At 45.6% G+C, this 22,057-nt stretch overlaps 1 protein-coding gene and 1 long non-coding RNA gene across 2 annotated transcripts in view; both read right to left on the bottom strand.

The window, feature by feature from the left end:
• LOC144687883 (uncharacterized) overlaps positions 1 to 22,057 on the bottom strand; it is a 379,008-nt gene that overhangs the window by 39,211 nt on the left and 317,740 nt on the right. The gene's annotated exons all lie outside the window — the stretch shown is intronic.
• LOC144687240 (seizure 6-like protein) overlaps positions 1 to 22,057 on the bottom strand; it is a 148,714-nt gene that overhangs the window by 27,471 nt on the left and 99,186 nt on the right. Inside the window, exons 10-12 of the mRNA XM_078553060.1 lie at positions 19,041 to 19,237; positions 9,935 to 10,129; positions 3,910 to 4,101 (exon numbers count right to left, since the gene is read on the bottom strand). Of these exons, the coding sequence (XP_078409186.1) occupies positions 3,910 to 4,101; positions 9,935 to 10,129; positions 19,041 to 19,237 (584 nt within the window). The remainder of the gene's footprint in view (positions 1 to 3,909; positions 4,102 to 9,934; positions 10,130 to 19,040; positions 19,238 to 22,057) is intronic.

The raw sequence follows: 22,057 nt of genomic DNA, 5'->3' as shown, positions 1-22,057 counted from the left end.
TAGACCAGGCGGCCTTTGCATTTTTCATGAAACCTCATCCACGGGCAGGGTGAAGTTTCATGAAGTGTTTATAAATCCAATAAAAATTATTTAAAACATTAATTGACACTGTCACATGAGCTGGGACATGTTTTAAAAGTTTTTAATTCCTTTATTTATAATGTTTAAAACTTAAACAACTCTGTGCCTCAGGGAGATTTCTGTTCCCTTTTGTGTGCATGTGTGACAGAGCGCAGGGAACCACTCAGGGAATCCTCCCCACTGCCCACACAGGGAATGCTCAGCGCTTCCGGGCGAGCGTCACACTGTGTGGGCCTTAATTGGCCCTCCCACGTAAAATGGCGCGCGCACCCCATTGGGGGCGCCGATCGGGTTCACGCCCCCCGCCCGTCCCCGCACAACCCCTCCCGATGGCGGGAAATTTCTGGCCCAGGTTTGGCTTTACCAATGCCCAGTATAATTGTAGTAAGACTTCAGTACTCTGAAGCCTGAATTTTCACGGGGGTGGAAAGGGTCTCTGCCTTAGCCAAAATGCTGCCGGAGCCCCGATTCTGGAAGTCCCACCCCTGAGCCTGGCGCCCACCATTTTCACCGGGGGGGGTGGGGGATACTGGGTCAGGTTGTGGTTTGCACGTCCGTGACTCACGGGAGGCGGCTGTACAGTGAAAAGTGCAGCTGCCTTCAGACAGACCCAATTTTCTTTAGTGACATGTCCAAAACATGACTCGTGGGATTAAGACCTTTGAGGAAAACGTCTAAAGCTGCCGGAGTTTTTTGGAGGGCATGAGGAGCCATGGCTAGTGGATGGGGGGCATGAGGTGCCATGAGTTGGCATGGATGGGGCATGGAGAATGTGTGGTGGGGTGAGGGGTGAGGGCTAGAGGGTTGTTCTTTGTTTTATTCTTGTTCTAGGTCCAATTACCTCTTTGGGAAAAGTAAGATGCCTCTTTGGATTGGTAAGAGCAGACATGAATGTCCGTCAAAAATCAATAAGCTCTGTGGAACTGGTAAACTTTTAGGGAATTTAAATCTCCTGCCCTTTAAATTAAAAAATAAACAGCCTGCAGTTTAAAAAAATCAGTGCTTGCAATTTCACTCTGATATAAGCCTGATGTTTGCTGCATGACTGATTCCACGACAGGTCATTATCACAGCGGGGTGTCTGTCAGTTCACAGTTTGATTGATAGCTCCAAATAGTTATACAGTCTTTGACATGGGGCTATGAATGCAAATGCTTGTATTTATAAGGGATTAAGTACTTGAATGAAGTGTTTGCTTTTATATGGGTTAAGTAGCTGAATGAATTTTAATATATTGAATGGGTTTTTAATGAATGAGACTTTTTTTTAAAAATAAATTCTTTAATAGACACTTAGGCCCGAATTTCACGCTTGGCGTGTGCCCAGTCGGCAGGCCCAGAAGTGGACGTGAAATGCGCTTTGCCCGTGATCGGCCCCCGAACGCAATTTCAGGCTGGTTGGCCAATTAACAGCCGGCCAGCGTGTGACCCGCACTGAGAAAGCCTCAGCGCTGCCGGGGGGGCGGGGGGGTGGGCGGGAAGAGGGTAGGTGCCAACAAAAGTGATGGTGCGGGTGGGCGCTTCTGGCGAGCTCCCTGAAGGCAGACGGCTGATGCGGAGCCGACTCAGGGAGCTGCAGACCCGGAGAGATTAAGTGACAAGAAAAAAATGCACCAAACTGTGTCTATGCAGCACATTCAAGCACCCGGCAGCAGAACACAAAAAAACATCAGTCCCCAGATACCTTATTTTATTACATTTCACTTCCGGACATTTCATTCCATCCTTGGATGAGGTTTTGTTAAAAGGAGGCTGCCCGCCTGCCCTTTTTGCCCTTGTGACGAGCGCGAAATCACACGGGCAACGTAAAATCGTGGGCAAAAGGGTTTTTAAAGGCCTTAATAGAACAAAATGTGCTTGCATGGGATCCTAAATATTGATTCCATGAAAGTCTCATAGCTCATGAATAATTCTGCTTAAAATCAAAATAATTCACTGCAGAGCAATGTCAGCACACAGCACCGCGGGTGCAGCGCTGACTCCCGCGCGTGCCCACCCACCTCAATATTGCTCACATGCCTGATGCCGTCGGAACGCACGCCCGCTGTCATTTTGCACAATCCCATGTGCGTTTGGGTCAGGCACGCGCCCGCCCGCCCACCCACCCGCTCAACGTAAGATTCTGGCCTTAGAGTCTCTGTTTTATTTCATCTCACCATGGCTTCTGAGGTCTGCCCATGGTGGGTGCTGGGTCACTTCATATGGAGGGTGTAAGGCCAAAAGGTGGAGGGTGGGGTGGGTGGGGGGGAGTGGTATGGGTTGACAAGGATTGGCTCCAAGTTGGCATGAGGGATATAAAGTATAAAGGGCCATGGTGGTGAGTAAGAGGGTCATAGGTTGGCATGGAGAGTGTGAAGGGCCCAGGAGTGTGGGTAGAGGGTCATAGGTCAGAGGTTGGCTTGGAGCGTATGAAGAGCCATGGGTAGTGGGCATGAGGTGCCATCAGTTGTCATGGATGGGGCGTGGGGAGTGTGTGGTGGGGTGAGGGATTGTGAGGTGGGGTGAGGGCTAGAGAGTTGTTTTTTGTTTTATCCTTGCTCTTACCAGTCCTGGTGCACTGAGGCAGGCCTTTCACAAAGCCCACTTCCACATCTGGCAGCCCCTGTTCCCAGGGGCAGCGGGTCCGACTCCTATTAGCACCAGCCCACCCCCTTCCCCCAACACCCGGAATGAAAATTAAAACATCTGGGGCATATTCTCCAGAGTCGGGAATGTTCCCAACTCTGTGCTCTTGACTCGAGAGCGAGAATTCGGCCCTTATACCCCAATTACTTTGTAACGCGAGCTAACATATCATTTGCTTCCTAATTGCTTGCTGTACCTGCAATGTTAACTTTCTGAGATTCATTTAGAAGGAAACAGTATCGTTATCCACCTTTCATTTTGACACAGCACCTTGTGGCGCTGAGACTCCTCGGATATTTTATTATCATTAATTACTATCAGAACCTTCCTGCTTGAAAGTCATTTCGATGAAGAACATTTTCTTTTTAACTATTAATAAGGCTTCTTCCACCTCCTCTTGGCTGAACAGCAATTAACAGGCCTGTCACTCCTCTCCTCTGAGACTAAGTTAAAGTGCCGTGAGGTGACATTGTTCTGCAGTGAATTATTTTGATTTTAAGCAGAATTATTCATGAGCAATGAGACTTTCATGGAATCAATATTCAGGATCCCATGCAAGTACATTTTGTTCTATTAAAAGGGTTCATTCTTCTCCCATCTCCCCCTGACTCATGTTGGAGATTGGGCCCACAGTCACTGCCTGTATCTTGCAGCCGTGGCCAGTTTAGAGAGTGGATGGCTCAATCCTATATTGATTTGCAAGTTTCCCAATGCCATTTAGTAAGGGAGCAGTAACACCAACATTACAATTAAAAATCAAAATCAAAAATATGATCTGATGGACAAAAAGTTGAAAGGGGTGCCTTGAAAGAGGGTTAGGAATTCAGATTGGAATTTAGGAGCAGAGGGAGAGAGGGGAGAGGTGAGAGGGGGGAGGAGGCAGAGGGGAGGATTAGAGACAGAGGGAGGAAGAAGAGGGAGAGAGTGGAGAAAGAGAGTGGAGGGGGAGAAGGGAGAGAGAGGGACGAGTGGGAGTGGATTATTTTTGGCCAATTTCTTCTCTCACTAGTTGATGACTGTTGCATCATCCCAACCACTGCCTTGGTTGAGATGAACTAACTCACAATAAACCAGTAACTGAATCTGGAATCTCTCAGCTCCGAGGTTAAGTAAATGTTACTTTTACTGAGTTACCCACTGAGGGAGTTCAAACCACAATTATAATGGTGCTTTGAAAACTCTATTACAGTTCTCTTTGACTCACGTGCACAATGCGGAAGTCTAGATGTCCATAGTGGGGTACCAGTCTCGCGGCTGTAGCAAGTTATCAGCGCATTTCCATCCAATATAAAGCCTGGGTCACAGCTGAACTGTATTGTGGACCCCACCAGCAGCTTGGTATCTGATATGGAGCGACTGGCGTGTTTGACTTCCCCAGGGTCTGTGCAGTACATAACTAGAACGAGAGTGTGAGAGAGAGAGCTTACATCTTCAGTGCAACTATCAGGGGGGCTACATCGCAGGCAAAAGGTCAATCAAAGATGTTTCATGTGAAATATAACCAACTGTACTACACAACGAGCAGTGTAATTCAAAACTGTGAAATGAAAATGAGTTATAGGCGTCTTTAATCATATCAGGAATAATGCAAAATTTCACAAATAATTTATAACACATGATTCTATTGGAACATAACAATGAGAAAAGACCATTTGATCAATTAAACATCTGCAACTTCCACAAAATATGCACACTATACCTTATTACGCAATCCCTCCTGCAGAGTTCTTATGGTGCAGTAGGTAGAGTCCCTGCCTCTGAGCCAGAAGCTCTGGGTTAGAGTCCTATCCCAGGGCGTGATGGCCAAGGGACGTGCAATCATAAAGTGGCCAAACAGATTGATTATCAACCTGTAAATTCTTCCATTGTGCCTATGGCAGAGGGTAAGAGCAGGAGAGTTTCCTTGTCATCCAGAAGCATGTGGTAGCTGCAGCGCCACAGCCTCCCCACTTTAAAAGCATCCACGCGTAAGCTCTTCCCATGGGCAAGTATCCTCCTTGTTTTCGAGGAGTTGCTAGAGAGGGGGAGAGGCCCCCGCCTGTTTATTTGATGCTCTAAGGGCAAGTTGTCTAGAAATACTGCTTGATTTCCAATCATAATCAGACAAGACCCATTCTCACAGCTCTACAGGGTAGCCTGGTGCCTCATCATCCTGACAACTTTTCTCTCTCTATCCATGGAGCCATGATATGAGTTGCTATTGGCATCATCATGAACTGGTAACACACTTCATCCTCTCGCTCTGACAATCCACCTTCACCTGTTGAACTTATGCTGGAAATAAAACAAGCAGCGGGACAAAGCGCTTCTGAAGATCCACTCTTATTACAGCATCTTATTTTGAGAGGAGGAGGCAGAGGGCTAGAGTCAAGCGGTGCTGCCGAGTGTTTAATCTTTCTGCTTGTCCTTGCTCCAATGTTGTGGCTATCCTCAATGGCTCAGTGATGAATTTAGCCACAGGCTGTGTCGTGCCTCTTTCTCCCACCCACCCAATGTTATATTGTGTGGATGTGAATCAATCCTCACAGGTGATAGGAAAATGAACTCATGCACAGCCATGAAGAGAGCTATGGCTGGAAAGGCGCTTACAGAAAGGATAATTTATATGTTTAATGTTTCACATTCGGAGTGCAGTGCGTGTTTATTGATTTTTATTGTTCTTATTACGGTTGGTGATTGAAGTTCCAAAGAATGCAATCACTTTTCTGTCCCACGTTCAGTGATGGATCTGAACTGAGAAACACAGCAACCTGCAGTTTTATTAGCACTCTGCAGGAGGACACCCCCGGAAAGCTATCCTTACAGTTACCTTTTTCCAGTCTGAACCCAAGTCCCTCTGCCCTAGCCCCATATAAAACTTCATTCATAGTTAGTATTCTGGATTAAACTTTTCAATAAGATTACCTTTCAAATACTTTTCTGTCACGGCTGAAGAGCCAGCGCACTCCAGCCTTCCCTCGCTCAGACCCCTGACATGAAGGATGAGTCTTGTGGACTTCTCTGCATTGCCTCCTCACCCCGAGTCTAAAGTCTTCCTTGTTTCTTGGCAACCAGAGTGGGACATAATGCTCAAGGCGTGGCCTAACCAGACCCCTGGACAGCTCAATCACAACTTCCTCTGATTTCTATTCTTCTGTATTGGCTGTAGGTTGACATCCTGTGGACTTAGTTGACTGTTACTCTCGATGTTGAGTCCACCAGGACTCCAAGGTTCCCTTTGATTTTGTCTGCGCTATTCCAATACCATTCGTAGAATACACGTGTTGCCCATCTACCTGCCTATGTTTTTTTTTCTTTAGTCTTTCGTGGGATGTGGGCGTCGCTGGCAAGGCCAGCATTTGTTACCCATCCCTAATTGTCCTTGAACTCAGTGGCTTGCCTGGCCATTTCAGATGGGAGTTAAGAGTCAACCACGTTGTGGGTCTGGAGTCACATGCAGGTCAGACCTGGGTAAGGATGGCAGATTTCCTTCCCTAAAGGGCATCAGTGAACCAGATGGGCTTTTATGACAATCAATGATCGTTTCATGGTCACCATTACTGAGAGTAGCTTTCAATTCCAGATTTTATTAATTGAATTGTGAAACATATTAAACTTGTCTGCTTTAAATTTCATCTGCCATTGTTCGGCCCACTCACATGTTTTGCTTAGCTCAATCACTATTTTCTGGTTGCCTCCAATGATTCCACTGCTGACCCATCATCTGCAATTTGATTAGTTTGCCCCATGTTTCTGAATTCCAGTCATTGATGGAAACTAGAAGCAGTATTGGTTCCAATTCTGGGCCTTGGGGCAAACTCTCTTCTCCATTCTGACATTATCTCTTTTACCTAGTACACTTTTTCCTATCATTCAGCCAATTTCTCATCCATACCCATGTTTTGCCTCAAATCTAACAGCACTGTGGGTGTACCTACACCACATGGACTGTAGCGGTTCAAGAAGGCGGCTCACCACCACCTTCTCAAGAGCAACTAGGGGTGGGCAATGTATGCTGGCCCAGCCAGCAATGCCCAAATCCCATGAATGAACAGAAAAAAGTCCCTACAGCTTTGAGCTTAATTAGGAACTTTCATGTGGAGCTTTATCAAAAGCTTTGGGCAATTTGAAATATATATCATTGTGGGGTTCAACACTTTTGACTTGGGTTGTTCTGGGGAACAGAAGCTCTGAAGAAAAGTTATATGGACTCGAAATGTCAACTCCGTTTCTCTCTTCACAGACGCTGCCAGACCTGCTGAGTTTTTCCAGCATTTTCTGTTTATATTTCAGATTTCTAGCATCGGCAGTATTTTGCTTTCATTTTGAATGGGTTGTTAGTGCCTCAAAGAAATGAGGAGAAACTGAAAGCAGTTGCTTTTTGGGTTCACATCATTTTAATTGGCTAATACTCCCCTGGTCACATCCTTTAATAAGTACCTGGATGAGCACTTGGCACGTCATAATATTCAAGGCTATGGGGCCAAGTGCTGGTAAATGGGGTTAGGTAGGTAGGTCAGGTGTTTCTCATGTGTCGGTGCAGACTCGATGGGCCGAAGGGCCTCTTCTGCACTGTGTGATTCTGTGATTCTGGTCCCCTTCTGGCTGGGTCTATTGCCTGGACGTGAGGAAGTGAAGTTAATCATTCCTGCCTGCCTAAGATGCCTTCAGAATGCTAATGGCCATCAGCTGTAGGGTCATTTGTCTGTCGCTCCAAATAGCAGACAGAAAGTCTGAAGCTTGAAGCTTCATTGCAGGACCTTAAAAGAAAAAGGCCACCCACCTTTCTGGACCCTCTACGAACTTCGATCTGAGTGGAGTCAGGCACAAAGCAGCAATGCTCACTTGTTCTCGGTGAACCTTTACATGGTTGTCCATTCTCTAGTCATTTCTGTAAGATCCCCACATTGTTGCCATAAAACAGGAGGGCCACAGGAAATCCCTGTGCAATGCAAGGAGGGTGGAGACTTGGCAATATGGCTCTCTTTATCCTCTGATTTTCAGACAGGAAACAATGTAGAAGAAAATTGGCTCAATAATGTCTGTCTCTGGATGTCATTAATATACTTTGTAATTAACCTGGGCCTAATAGATGCTGCTGGGAGGAATGAACACCCTTAATGCAGCCTGTCTGATTTTCCATTCATTAATTTATACTCAGATAACATATTAATTTAGAGTCAACATTGTACCAAGTCTAAGTTAATGATGTGCATGCACGTAACGATACTCAGTCACCCAAACCTGGCCCATGTGTTAGCATTGTGCTGTGGCCAAGCATTCTACGTTATTGAGTTCTGTACATAGCCATGTAGAAAACATCAGAAGAGAGGTTCAGTGCAGTCCTGTAAGTCGACAGCCTGACTGCATCAAATTACACATTATTCGTCATCATTCTCACTCTGCCGTGGGGCCATGGGGGAGTGGGTGGGGGTGGTCTCTCACCCTACCTCCTGAAACATTGATAATTGCTGGGGTTACAGTTAACGCCAATTATAATGGAAGGCCCACCCTCTCACTCTGCCAGAGTTGGGCCTCTCGTGCAGTCCTTTAGTAGCGTTGACTGCCTCAAATTACACATTCCCAATGAAGTATTGGGTGATTATCATCCCACCACTGCCTGGCAGTGCAATTACAAATCATGTAAATGGTGTCGTTAAATGCAACTGTATTAATTACATTAACATATTCATTGGGTTCAGACAATCCTGTAGCCTCAGGCGAAATTCAGGAAAATCCACCCCATCATATTCACTGACCTGCTAATGATACCTATTGGCCTGTATTATATTGACTGCCCAGTTTAGACCTATTTGAACCTTTCCATGCATGGTCACCTGTCCATGCTTTGACAGACAGATCCACCAGGTGAGAGCACATTACCATTACAGTCAGTTTGAATTTATGTTGCATCAATAGATGCTTGTGATATCAATCACTAGTTTACATCACTGTTCACTGTAGTAAAATGATAGATTGCTTGCGATGCCTAAGCAATAGTTCATTCTGGATATATTGCTCGTGCACTATCTCCTGGGCATCAGTCATATTTTGTTTGCTAGGAAAAAAGGAGTGGTAGACAATATCAGCAATGATAATGCTGTCAAAATCCTCCAAGTACTCCCCTGAAAATGCACCTCAACCCCATGATCCATAAAATATTAGTTATATGCTTGACGTTGGAGAATGATTTCTAGTCAGCAGTGAAAACGCTGCTCTTAAAAAAGTCTTCACCTAAACACTGATGTACCAGTCACTAGTGTTCTATAGCGGTAGTGTTCTAAAAGAGGCTTGGTATTTATAGAACGTAGGGACGTAAGAAATAGGAGCAGGAGTTTGCCATTCGGCCCCTCAAGCACGCCCCCGCCATTCAAAAAGATTATGGCTGATCTGCCCCAGGCTTCAACTCCTCTTTCGTCTCCATTCCTCATATCTCTCAGCTCCCCGATATTTCAAAAACCTATCTACCTCCTCTTTAAATACTTTGATGGATCTAGCCTCCACAACTCTCTGGGGTAGAGAATTCCAGACATTCACTACCCTCTGAGAGCTTTAAATGAGTGCCCCCTTATTCTGTAACTATGCCCCCTAGTTTGAGATACCCCAACTAGTGGAAACATCTCCTCAACATCTACCCTGTCAAGCCCCCTCAGAATCTTGTACGTTTCAATAAGATCACCCTTCATACTTCTAAACTCTAATGAATAAAGGCCTAACCTGTTTAGCTGTTCTTGATAAGTCAACCCCTTCACCTCAAGAATCAGCCTTGTGAATCTCTTTTGAACTGCCTCCAATGCCAGTTTATCCTTTCTTAAACAGGGGGACCAAAACTGTACACAGTACTCCAGGTGCGGCTTCACCAACACCCTGTACAGTTGTAACAAGACTTCCCTATTTTTAAAACTCCAACTCCATAGCAATACAGGCCAAAGTTCCATTTGCCTTCTTAATTACATGCTGCTCCTGCATGCTAACCTTTTGTTAGAGGAGATTTGATCACACATTATAAAATGAAAATTTAGTACATTCTAAAAATGAAAATAGATAATGTGTTGGAGGCATTAGTATGCAGCTAATTTGAGTCTTCTATGTTTCATTCAATTCCATAGGTCAGCACTAGTCTATTAACAGCCCAAGTAGCAGCTCTCTATCAGAACCACTATTGTATTTCCATGATATAAGGATATTACTGAAGTATTCCCTTGTATTGCAGCTTGGCTGAGCAATGTAGGATAATGGGTTTCCCTTACTTTTTTCACAGAATGGGGGATCACTGCTCCATGTGAGGTCCCACTGGCAAGTGAGGGTGTCACTGCCTAAAATGTCGTATCCTGGGTCACACCGATAGGTTATCGTGGTTCCACGGACCATTTCTCTGTGGGAAGTGGTTTTCCAGCCATTGGGAATCTCCGGAAGGTCTGAGCAGGTGTCATTCCGAGATACCTCTGCAAGGAGAACAGGAGACAAAAACAGGAATCAAAAACCAGCTTGTTGAGTCATTAAGCAGATTATCTTTCCTCCCCCAGATCAATTAAATCCACTTTAGAAAGTCCTTACCCATGCAGAGAAGTACAGTGTCAGCCATGGCTCAGTTGGTAACACTCTTACCTCTGAGTCAGAAGTGGAGGATTCAAGTCCCACTCCTAAGACATGAACCTAAAATCTAGGCTGATATTCCAGAGCGGCACTCTCAGAAGTGCCATCTTTCAGGTGAAATGCTAAAGTGCACTAAAGAACAGCAGGAGAGTTCTCCTGTGAACATAGCAAGGCTCCATAAACAGCTACCTGATAATGACAAGATAATTTGTTATAACGATGTTTGTTGAATGAAAAATTTTGACATTGGGGGGAACTCCCTGCTCTTCCTCAAAATAGCGCATCATTCATCTGAGAGGAGAGGCAGGGCCCCGGTTTCACATCCCGCCTGTGCGACGGCACCTCCAGCAGTGCAGCACTCCCTCAGTACTGCACCGCAACGTCAGCCTAAGATTATGAAATCGAGCCTCGGGACTAGGTGAAATCGAAAAGACAACAAAAAATATGCTGCCCCTTTTGATAACCGTGTGAGCTTTCCGTCACATTGGCACAGAATCACAGAATGGTTACAGCAGAGGAGGATGCCATTCCGCTCATTGTGCAATTTGCCTAGTGCCACTCCCACCCCCACCCTCGCCTTCTCCCTGTAGCCCTGCACAATCTTCCTTTTCAAACAATAATTCCTTCTTGAATACCTCGATTGAATCTGCCTGCGCCACACTCTCAGGCAGAGCGTTCCAGATCAAAGCACTCGCAGTGCGAAAATGTTTTACCTCGTGTTGTCATTGCCTCTTTTGTTAGCCCAGAACCTGCGCCTCCTGACTGAGGCAGGTTTGAAATGATATCTGCATTCTACTCTTCATGTATTATTTATTCATGAAGCAAAAAAAGAAATTATGCAAGAGCAAAATTGAAGCTGCTCAATCACATTTTTCAGGGAAAACCTGATTAATTTTTTTCTGTCTGTTTGAAGTACAGCAGTGCGTTGAGCTATAAATCAAAGCAAATGAAGCAAGGAAGATTGGAAAATTGGTCTGTCACTGGAGGAAGTAAAAACATCACAGATTAGGAAGGTGCAATGCTAATACTGATCTAAGATGAAAATGGATCCCTTCAGATCGCACAGTTAATGTTATTTCCTTCCATTTGTCAAATTAGTTGGAATGAATGTTGCTGTCTGCACAGTCAAGAAGGTTGGGTCAAGAAATCTCTCGCAGGCTTCACAACAAAGCAAGACGCTCAACACCACCTGGGACAAAGCAGCCTGCTCGGACGGCAACCCATCCACTACTTTAAGCATTCACTCACTCCCTCACTGGTGCACAGAAGCAGCAGTTTGTGTGAGATGCACTGCAGCAACTTGCCAAGGCTCCTTCCACAGCACCTTCCAAACCCGTGAACTCTACCATCTAGAAGGGCAAGGACAGCAAACGCATGGGAACACCACCGCCTGCAAGTTCCCCTTCGAGCCACTCACCATCCTGACTTGGAAATATATCGACCGTTCCTTCACTGTCGCTGGGTCAACATCCTGGAACTCCCTCCCTATCAGCACTGTGGGTGTACCTACACCACATGGACTGCAGCGGTTCAAGAAGGCAGCTCACCACCACCTTCTCAAGGTAATTAGGGGATGGGCAATAAGTGCTGGCCTAGCCAACAACGCCCTCATCCAGTGAAAGAATAAAAAAATGACTTAAATAGTGAACACACTTTCCCATTGTGGTCAAGGTTCAACAGCCTGTGAGGAGTTATTGGATTTCAGATGGGGGGTTTAACAATTGAGCCCCTCCTCATTGAGTTAAGGAGGTCTTGTGGTGCAGTTGGTTGCACCCCTGCCTCTGAGCTAGACACGCCTGGTTCAAGTCCCACCTCAGGACTTGATGGCCAAGGAAGGTGCATTCATAACGCAGCCACTAACAGGTTGCCTGCCAGCCTGTAAATCCTCCCAGCACACGCCAATGACAGGCGGTAAGAGCGGGAGGGGTTCCCGGTCAGCCATGTGATGAAAAGAATATTGGAGCCTTTACTACCTACTATCCATAGCTCCAGACTATAACATGGTTGTAAAAGTGCATGTTGCCACAGCAACTCGGACTCCCTGTGTGAACGGTAACACACTACCACCGGCACTGAGTTAGGGGATTAAAATATACACCTTCTTTCTTGGCGTCTCCCCGTTACAGTAAAAACAGTTTTAAGTGTGCTGTGGCTGACTCGTGCCTCTGAGTTAGAATGTTGCGTGTCTCCAGAGAAGTCTCACTCCAGAGATTTTAAGCATAAAATCTAAGCTGACACTCCAGTGCAGCGCTGAGAGACAGCTGTACTGATGAAGGTGATGTCTTTCGGATGAGACATAAAATGAGGCCTCATCTGTCTTTTCTGGTGGACATAATTATTTATCCCTCAACCAACATCACTAAAACAGAATATCTGGTCGTTATCACATTGCAGTTTATGTAGGTCTGCTGTGTGCAAATTAGTGGAATGTTCTCTACATTACAACCGTGACTAACATTTCAAAAGCACTTCATCGGCAGGAAAACATTTTGGGTTGTCTTGATGTCATTCAAGATGCTATATAAATGCCAGCCTTTCTTTTTCCATGAATCCAATTCATTTTGTCCCCAGGTGCTAAATTAGCAGCCTGTGGAGATTGTAACATTTAAGAGACAGGATGTTCCAATGCTTGTCACACTGGTTCCTGCCTAGTAACTAGGGTGGGAACCTCTTGGAGTGTTTTGATAGGTCAGCAGATCCGTTCAAGGGTCAGTGAACAGCTCTTCTTGAAGCGGTCAGATTTAGGGAGTCTGCCAGCCAACAAGTGTCACAGAGGCAGGGACAGGCAGAGATCCCAGTTAAGTTGAGCTAAAAATTGAGAGAAAGGGCTATGGGGAGCAGATTTTAAGGAAAGAGAGCCATTGGGGAAAAGGTACCCCTGAGGAGCAGTGGTGTTCTGCTTTGCACGGCCACAGATCTGCAAGTGTGCTTGTGAACTAGCGTTGAGTGTACTCGGGAACCCAGGGAGAAGGAATCTCGGAAGGAAAGGTTGTGAGATGGGCCATTGTTAAAGCCATCCGAGTGGAAGTGGCGTTTGGAGAGAATTCCAAGGACAGATCTTCAAAGGTGGAGATTGGAAACCTTCATGAGAAAGATGGAGTTTCAGTGAGATTGGTTGACTCACATTGGGATTAACGTCTGGGGTGATTTGTTGAGAAATCTATGGAATCTGTTTTGGTTGCATCTGTCATTTGTATGTCTGGCCACAGTTCATCTATTAATTCATATGTACCTCGTACTTACCCTGAATGTCAGAGTATAAGATAGATATTGTAAATTGTTTTACCTTTCTGACCTAGTACAGTAAAGTTTAATTTTGTTCATTCAAAACCCATGGAATCTTATGGCTTTGTGCGAAAAGCAGGTGTCTGAATCTCAACCTTCATCTACTTTAAACAAAATATTATTGGCCCCTAACCAGATCTCACCCCCACCACGTTCCAGGGTCTGGCCAAGGATCGTAACATACATTAATGAAATATCCATAAGAATGTCGACAGAACCTCATCGACATACAAATAATTCTGTCATAATGTTCACAAGTGCTCGGTAGATAAGTGAGCAACCTTATGTCGTATTAAGCTATATTCTGCGTTCAGTATTGGTGTCAGGATGAGAGAGTTCTGTTGAAGGGTCATGTGGACCTGAAACGTCAGCTCTTTTCTTCTCCACCGATGCTGCCAGACCTGCTGAGTTTTTCCAGGTAATTCTGTTTTTGTTATGGATTTCCAGCATCCGCAGAAGCTTTTTGTTTTTATCAGGATGAGTGAACTGATTCCCTGTCAGAGTATTGATAGAGCATTAATATTGTTGCCAATGTACCGCAGTGGGGGAGAAGACAAAGGTAAAAAGCAACTGTTAGGTGTTCCTGCTTCTGAATACCATTTGATGATTCGCTAGACCAGCGGTTCCTAAAGTGGGAAATTTGCAAAGTTGGGTATGTGTACCGCTGGAGGTGTGGCAGATGTCTCCAGGGAGTATGTAAGAGAAACTGTGCACTGATGGATATCTACCACTGAAAGTACAGCTGAGGTTACCCAATAAAGCTGCCTGCATTTCTTGTTTTAGTTCAGTTACTGTACAAACCCACTTCAAAACAAACCACTGCTTTGCTCAAAACTTCCCCCTGAACCTCTCACTCACACCTTCCCCCTGACCCTCTCACTCACACCTTCCCCCTGACCATCTCACTCACACCTTCCCCCGACCCTCTCACTCACACCTTCCCCCCGACCCTCTCACTCACACCTTCCCCCTGACCCTCACTCACACCTACCCCCTGACCCTCTCACTCACACCTTCCCCCTGACCCTCTCACTCACACCTACCCCCGACCCTCTCACACACACCTACCCCCTGACCCTCTCACTCACACCTTCCTCCTGACCCTCTCACTCACACCTACCCCCTGACCCTCTCACACACACCTTCCCCCCGACCCTCTCACTCACACCTACCCCCTGACCCTCTCACTCACACCTACCCCCTGACCGTCTCACTCACACCTTCCCCCTGACCCTCTCATTCACACCTTCCCCCTGACCCTCTCACACACACCTACCCCCTGACCCTCTCACTCACACCTACCCCCTGACCCTCTCACTCACACCTTCCCCCTGACCCTCTCACTCACACCTTCCCCCTGACCCTCTCACTCACACCTTCCCCCTGACCCTCTCACTCACACCTTCCCCCTGACCCTCTCACTCACACCTACCCCCTGACCCTCTCACTCACACCTTCCCCCTGACCCTCTCACTCACACCTACCCCCTGACCCTCTCAGTTGTCCCTTCCCCCTACCAATTCACTTGTGGCTTCCCCCGATCCTCTTGCTCCCTGCTTCTCTGACCCTCTCGCTCGACATTTCCCCACCCTCCCGCTCGCTGCTTCCTCCTCCACCGACCCTCCCTCTTGCCGCTCCCCTCCGCTGCACCCCAAAAAGAAGAATCAGTGATTTAATTAAATCCCTCCTGGAGAAGCACAATTAGAAAGCTCATCAACCACGTCCTGATATCTTGAGGCTGCGAAACCAAGGGAAGGAAATTTGACTAGAATTAATTATTCCCTCTTATCAAGGGATGAACACTTCTACCTGAAAGCCCTGGTACCTCCCAAATGGTGTCTTCCAAGTGCCCAGGGGTGATGAAAGTCAAGCTCATGTGGTTGAAATGATTGGTGATAAACCAGTGTTAGGATTTAAACCCAAGGAGCATTTGCAAATTGGTGAGGACTTGGCCATTATTAGGCAATGATGATTCGCACACTTTTCTGGCCATCGATTGTACTCACTGTGAGCAGGAGACAGCGAGGCTGCAACTCGCCTTGCTCCAGTTTCCTCCATCCCCACCCCCTTTCCGATCCCCCCCTTTTCCAATAATTTATATTTTTAAAGTATATTTTTCTTTTCCCACCTATTTGCATTATTTTTAAATGTATTTCCATCCATTGTTTCATCTCCACCTTTTAGCCTATTTCGTTCCCTTCCCCCCACCCCACCCCCACTAGGGCTATCTGTACCTTGCTCGTCCTGCTTTCTACCCTTAATGTCACCTATTAGCACATTCCTGAGATAATATCACCACCGTCAACACCTCTTTGACCTTTTGTCTATGACATCTTTGGCAATCTCTTCTTTGCCTCCACCTATCACTGGCCCTCTATCCAGCTCCACCCAACCCACCCCCTTTCAACCAGCTTATACTTCACCTCATTTCTATACTTCTTCAGTTCTGATAAAGAGTCATCCGGACTCGAAACGTTAACTGTGTTCCTCTCCGCAGATGCTGTCAGACCTGCTGAGTTTTCCCAGCTATTTTTATTTTCCCTCAAAAAGGGGGCTGTGTCGATCCTGCTTCAGGCTTGCCGCCCCTGCTCACAGTGAGAGGGATGGACAAGAGCGGGTGATGCGGAGGAGGAGGCTCCAGCAAACAAGCTTATCTATCACATTAATGGCAAGTAAAAAATTATCATCATTATAAATCAATGTTTACCTGTAACGTGATGATTTACCAAACATGTGGTCATTAGAGTGAAAGTTAAAAAAGAAACCGCCTATAGGTGTATTCAAAAAAAAATCGGTAAACTGAACAAGGGCACACAATCAAAAATGTGCATTATGTGTCAGTTAATGACAGGGCCAGGATTTGGTGGAGGTACCAGCCTGTGTTTGAACAGCCTCATTGTGTAAGGTCATGCATGACACATGACCCTCGGAGGAGGTGGCAGAGAGCTACATTGCCTGCTGAATCAAACCACAGCTTGAGTCAACGTTTTGCGGAGGTGGGGTTGGGGGGGAGAAACTCGAGAAGAAAATCCAAGTCGAGATGACGCAGGGCAGAGAGCACCAGGTGCCTGGCTCTGATGTTGAAGCAATAATTCAATCCCATGTCTCCGCTCATCCTCATAAATCACTTAAGCTTCATTTTTTTCTGTTTATATCAAACCAGCCAAGAATGAATTACTGCCTTATACATCAATGCCAACAAATTTACTGTCTTGTAATTATACAGTTTAAAAGTGTCTATTAATGACTTAGTTTAATTGAAGCCTTTGAATGTGTTTACATGCTTCTTCTAGATTATGGCTGGTGTGAATATATTAAAATACTCACAAAATAGGCACCTGATGGGAGCTTGGACAGTTCTGATTATGAGGTACTGAGTACCTTTCAGAGACCCACGCATTAGGTGCAAATGACAAGCCTTCCACAGCAGAGACAGCTTTGCTTTCTCCTTGCTTTTTCCACCAATTTTCTTCCTGTCCTTTCACAGAAGCCGACAGCACCTGAGGAGGCCATTTGGCCCATTGTGCCTGTGCCAGCTCTTTGAAAGAGCTATAGGGTTAGTCCCACTCTTTCCTCTATTTTTTTTCCCTTTCAAGTATAAATCTAATTCCCTTATGAAAGTTATTATTGAATCTGCTTCCATTGCCCTTCTAGATAGCGCATTCCCAATCATCACAAACTGCTGTATAGAAAAAAAATCTACTCATTCCCCTTCTGCTCTTGTATCAATCATGTGAAATCTCTGTCTCCTGGTTGCCAACTCTACAGCCAATGGAAACCATTTTGCCCTATCTACTCAAACCCCCTCAATTTTGAATACCACCATTAAACTTTCCCTCAACCTTCTCTGCTCTAATGGGAGCAACCCATTAAGTGAAATCACCTCATCCCTGATGTAATTCTGGTAAATTTCCTCTGTACATGGTCCAATGCCTTGCCATCCTTTCTACAATACGTTGCCCAGAATTGGGTACAATACTCCAAGTGAAGCCTAACTAGCAATTTATAAAGATTTAGCAGAACTATCGTGCACTGCTTGCCTTATTCGTGCTCCATGGCCCCAGTAATAAAACCAAGGATCTCGTGTGATATTCTGTCAGCTTCTCTGTAAGAAGTATAGTCAGCTCCATCAGCTCTGCTGACAATGACCACAGTTTGGTACCTCACCTGCGTGGCAGTTGTCTTGTGCAGTCCATGATATTGTTATTGACAGAATCCTTGGCTATAATTGGTGGGTAAGAGGTGGTGGGGGGTGGCAGGAAGCACCTCATCTGATACCCACTTCCCACCAGCAGTCAATGGATAACAATCAAATTTTTCTCTTCCCTCATCCGGGGGGTACTTAGGACCACTATAACACTGACTGAGCTCACTTAACTCCATACAGACCAGGGTTCAAAACTGGGAGCCTGTGGGTCAACAATGGTTCAATTCCACAGCACAGTTAGAAACAGAACCACCTAGGAGCATCCCTTTAAAAGGAAAGCACCTTTATTTTGTGTTCCAAATGCAGTTACTCCAAATATTTAATTCCTATTTGGTAGTGAAAAGGAAATGATTACAGTACATTGCCATTTGCAGAGGTTTCATTTGCTTGCCTAGACCCGCAATTACTCTTCATAATGTTACAGCTGTTGGTTGTCAACAATACACTATTTCAAATCCTGATTCTGGTCACATTTTTTTTTTAAAGCAGATTTTGCTTCAAGGTCAGCATATTCAGGAATGAATTCCACTTGTGCACCAGGGCCAACTGCAATCTGCACAGGAATGTAACACAGCAAGCCCTGTGCCGCCGCTTCTCCTTAGAACGCGTGGGGTGTTTCAGCAAGTGCTGTGGAAATTTCCAGAGCCGCAAGGTCACAGCGCAGCCTCCGTCTCACTGAACCGGCCACCTCAATGCTTACCGGGCTCCACTTCTGATTTCCCTTGTGTACACCCTTCACACTTTAGAGTTTCCCAACCGCTAAACGCTCATCCATTGCCTCTGTCACCTCCAGACATGGATTACTCCAAAGCCCTCCTTACTGACCTTGCAAACTTCATCCTTAAGCTGGCTCATCCAAACTTTTGCTGTCTGTTTCCAATCCAATATGAAGTCCCACTCTTCCCTTTCCTTTATGAAATACTTTGGTTCCCCCAATGTCTCAAATTTAACCTTCTCACCCTGATGTTTAAATCCCTCCATGGCCCTTGTCCCTTCCTATTCCTATGAACTCCTTCAGCCCTTCTCCCAGACACACCCTTCCTCTGAATCTGGTTTCTTTTCCAATCTGTCTCCCTTCACCCCACCGCTTCTGGCTATTCCTTCCCTTCAGACCCATCTCTTTGCTCACCCCTTTTAATATCTCCTTCTTTAGCTTTGTGTCCATTTTTAAAGTCGAGCCTCTGTGACACACCTCCATTTCCCTCCATGGATGGAAAGTTGCTGTAATGTGAAAAGATTATTGTTTTCAGGAACAGAATGCTACTCACCATAATAGTTCATGATAAATCCTTGCCCCTTTCCAAAAATCAAGCCCGCTGGATCTGAATGGAATCTGACAGTAAGGTCAGAGGTTGTGGAGTATACTTTTAACGGGGCATTGCTTCCAACATATTGTCCAAGAATCCTCACAGTTAAATCATCTCCATCGTACAGGGATAATATGTCACTATTAGTGAGGTTCAGGCTGTGCAAGAGGAAGAGGAAGAAAGTGACAATTAACATCCACAATTAGCTCTTCTATTTCCCCTCTCCCTGTCCAGATGCCTTTGTGCCACGTGAAGCTTTAGTTCCATGGGTAAGAACCAAACACCAGTTTGCGGTCTCCTGTTTATTGCAAACTCACCAGTCATATAACAAGGATTGGGAAAACAATAATGTGGGTTCTTTATTTGAAGATAAGATGATATACATACAATGGTAACTGGGAGGCAAAGTAGACACGTATGACCTGTAGAACTGCTTCTGTGTGCTGTCTACAGAGTCATGGGATTATACATCACATCCTGTCTCATGGTGGATGGCGATGGACAGCAGTTTAAGATGACTCCCTTAAAGGTTCATGTACATCACATCACAACACCTCAGGGCTAAATGCCGTTCTTCATGGATGAACTTCAATAGTGAGTTCCAGGAGGTTGTGGATTATAGAGGGGCATCATGACTGAGGTGGTTCTTGTTCTCATGCACCATCCAAAAACACATACACACTCACACACACACGTAGACGCACATAGACACACACACCCACACACACATACATACACACGTATACACACACACACACATGTACACACATACATAGACACGCACACACACACATACACACATACATACACACACACACACACACACACACACACATACTCTCACACACACACACACACACATATACACACTCTGGGGGGTTTGGAGCAGAGAATGTGGATGGGGATGAGCCCCTATTAGCTCCACGGGAAATTTCATTTAAAAAAAAGCTATCACCTTTTCCTGGTGCCTCTGAAGAACCTTTAGGTCCCTCAATGTCACGGTTAAGGGGATTAAAGCGTGTTTTTTATTTGGTGGCGTTGGCTGAGAGATGCACAGTGGACAGGACATTGAATGTTGGTCAGAACTCAACGCCCATTTCAAATAGATTCTTCAAGATCCACCTGACAGGATCTTGGTTTAACATCTCAATCAAAGGACAGCACCTCCCAACAGTCCAATGTCCCTCAACCTCATCCTGTCAATTTAGACCATGGCTGGGATTTTCCGGCCCTGCCATGGCGAGACCCTCCGTGAGGGGTGCAGCGGGCCCAGCCAATAGACCCCGGCGGCAGGAAAATCCCACCCTATGAACTTAAACTCCTGGCCTGGAGACTTGAAACACTCAGCCTCGTCGTCCAGAGACAAGACAAGACAACTATTCAAGCCAAGCAAATACACTGTTGTCAGTCATGAGAAACCAGGGGAAAGCTTTCACTTTTCAGAATGATATACGCTGTAACCTCTCAAGTCCGGAAACCTATTGTTTGGAAACACCAGTTGTCTGGAAATGTTTTGGCCAGACCCAAGTATTCCCTCAGCATCATCGGTATCATTTTAGTACAGTACTTTGGGACTGGAAACATGAAAGATACAGTATTTGGATAAGTACAACAATTTTTAATTACTGCTTTAAAATGTTTTATTGCTGTTTCATTGTTTCAGGTAAGTGTTTACCTCTGTGGTGTTTTCTAGTTCACACACCTTGTGGTTAGGTATTATAACATCACTCTATAATCCGGAAAATTCCTGAAAGAACTTGTTCCCAAGCACTCAGGAGGCTACAGCATATTGAATTATATACGGCAGGGTTTGGAACTGAATGGAGTATAAATCATTAATAAAATAAAGCGGGCAGAGCCTGAGGAACGAAAACTAATGAGATCTGATTTAATTACTGCGCTACAGTTAATAGGAAAAAAAAATGATGTCCAGCAGGGAACCGGGCTTTGCTAATGCCGGCCCATCACCTATGACTTCCCCAAAGTCCTCCTTCCACCCATGTCCACTCCAGCATCCCTCCTTCCTGTCCAGGGGAATCTTCCATTAATATTCATTAACGTCTTTTCAGAACCTCGTCCTGGCCCAGTTGTCCAATTAAAAACCAATCACGTGGCATGTCTGCCAATGAGAATTGCATGTTAAAAGGCTGAACGCCCATTAAATGGCTTACTCGTTTTGTGTGGTTCAAGGGGCCAGGGCCATAATTGAAGCTGGGTTTAGAATGCCTCAGGCAGTCTGCAGTGCTGTTGAAACTGCCCATGTCTAGAGGAGTTTTTCTACGTAAGTTCCTTCATTTTGGAAACACCACCAAACTTGCCTCTGAGCGCCGAAATGGGTACATGGATTATAGCCCTGGCCTATTGAAGCCTGTATGCAAACTTCCTCCTTCCTGTACAGTTAAATGATTATAGCCCAGTGCTAAATAAGCTGTTGAGTTGGCTGCGTACCTTAGCAAGGGGCCAAAGATCGTGCAAAGGCTAGCACCGTTTAAAGCTAGCCTGCACCATGACACGAAAGCATATTTTATGTCAAATAATGATTTTTAATCCACCGTCTGGAAACCCGAATTGAACTCTTTAAAACAGGGTCTAAAAGTGTGGCTTGAGCTTGCAGCCAAAGATGGCTACCCAATTTGCGCTGCTGTACCTTCCACGCTCCAATCCATTGACCAGCCAGAATTTTCACGCAGGCGGAGGGGCGCTCTGTCTTAGCGAAAATGGTGGCGGAGGCCTGGATCCAGAAGTGCCAACCCTGAACATTGAAAAGTGCAGCTGCCTCGACCAGATCTGATTTTGGCTAGTGGGATGTCCAAAACATGATTTGTGCTCTTTAGACCTGGTAGGAGAAGATCTGAAAATGCCAGAGTTCTTTGGAGAGGCAGGGCACCCTTTTGGAGAGGTTAGGTACCTTTTTGGATATGATCCTAGGACACCTTTGTAAGAAGTCAGGTGCCCTATGGGATTGTTAAAATTAGACA

This window comes from Cetorhinus maximus, chromosome 12 (genome assembly GCF_964194155.1).
Source record: "Cetorhinus maximus chromosome 12, sCetMax3.hap1.1, whole genome shotgun sequence".
Taxonomy (NCBI): Eukaryota; Metazoa; Chordata; class Chondrichthyes; order Lamniformes; family Cetorhinidae; genus Cetorhinus; species Cetorhinus maximus.
The sequence above is the reverse complement of the archived record's forward strand: the minus strand, read 5'-3'. Positions and strand labels throughout refer to the sequence as shown.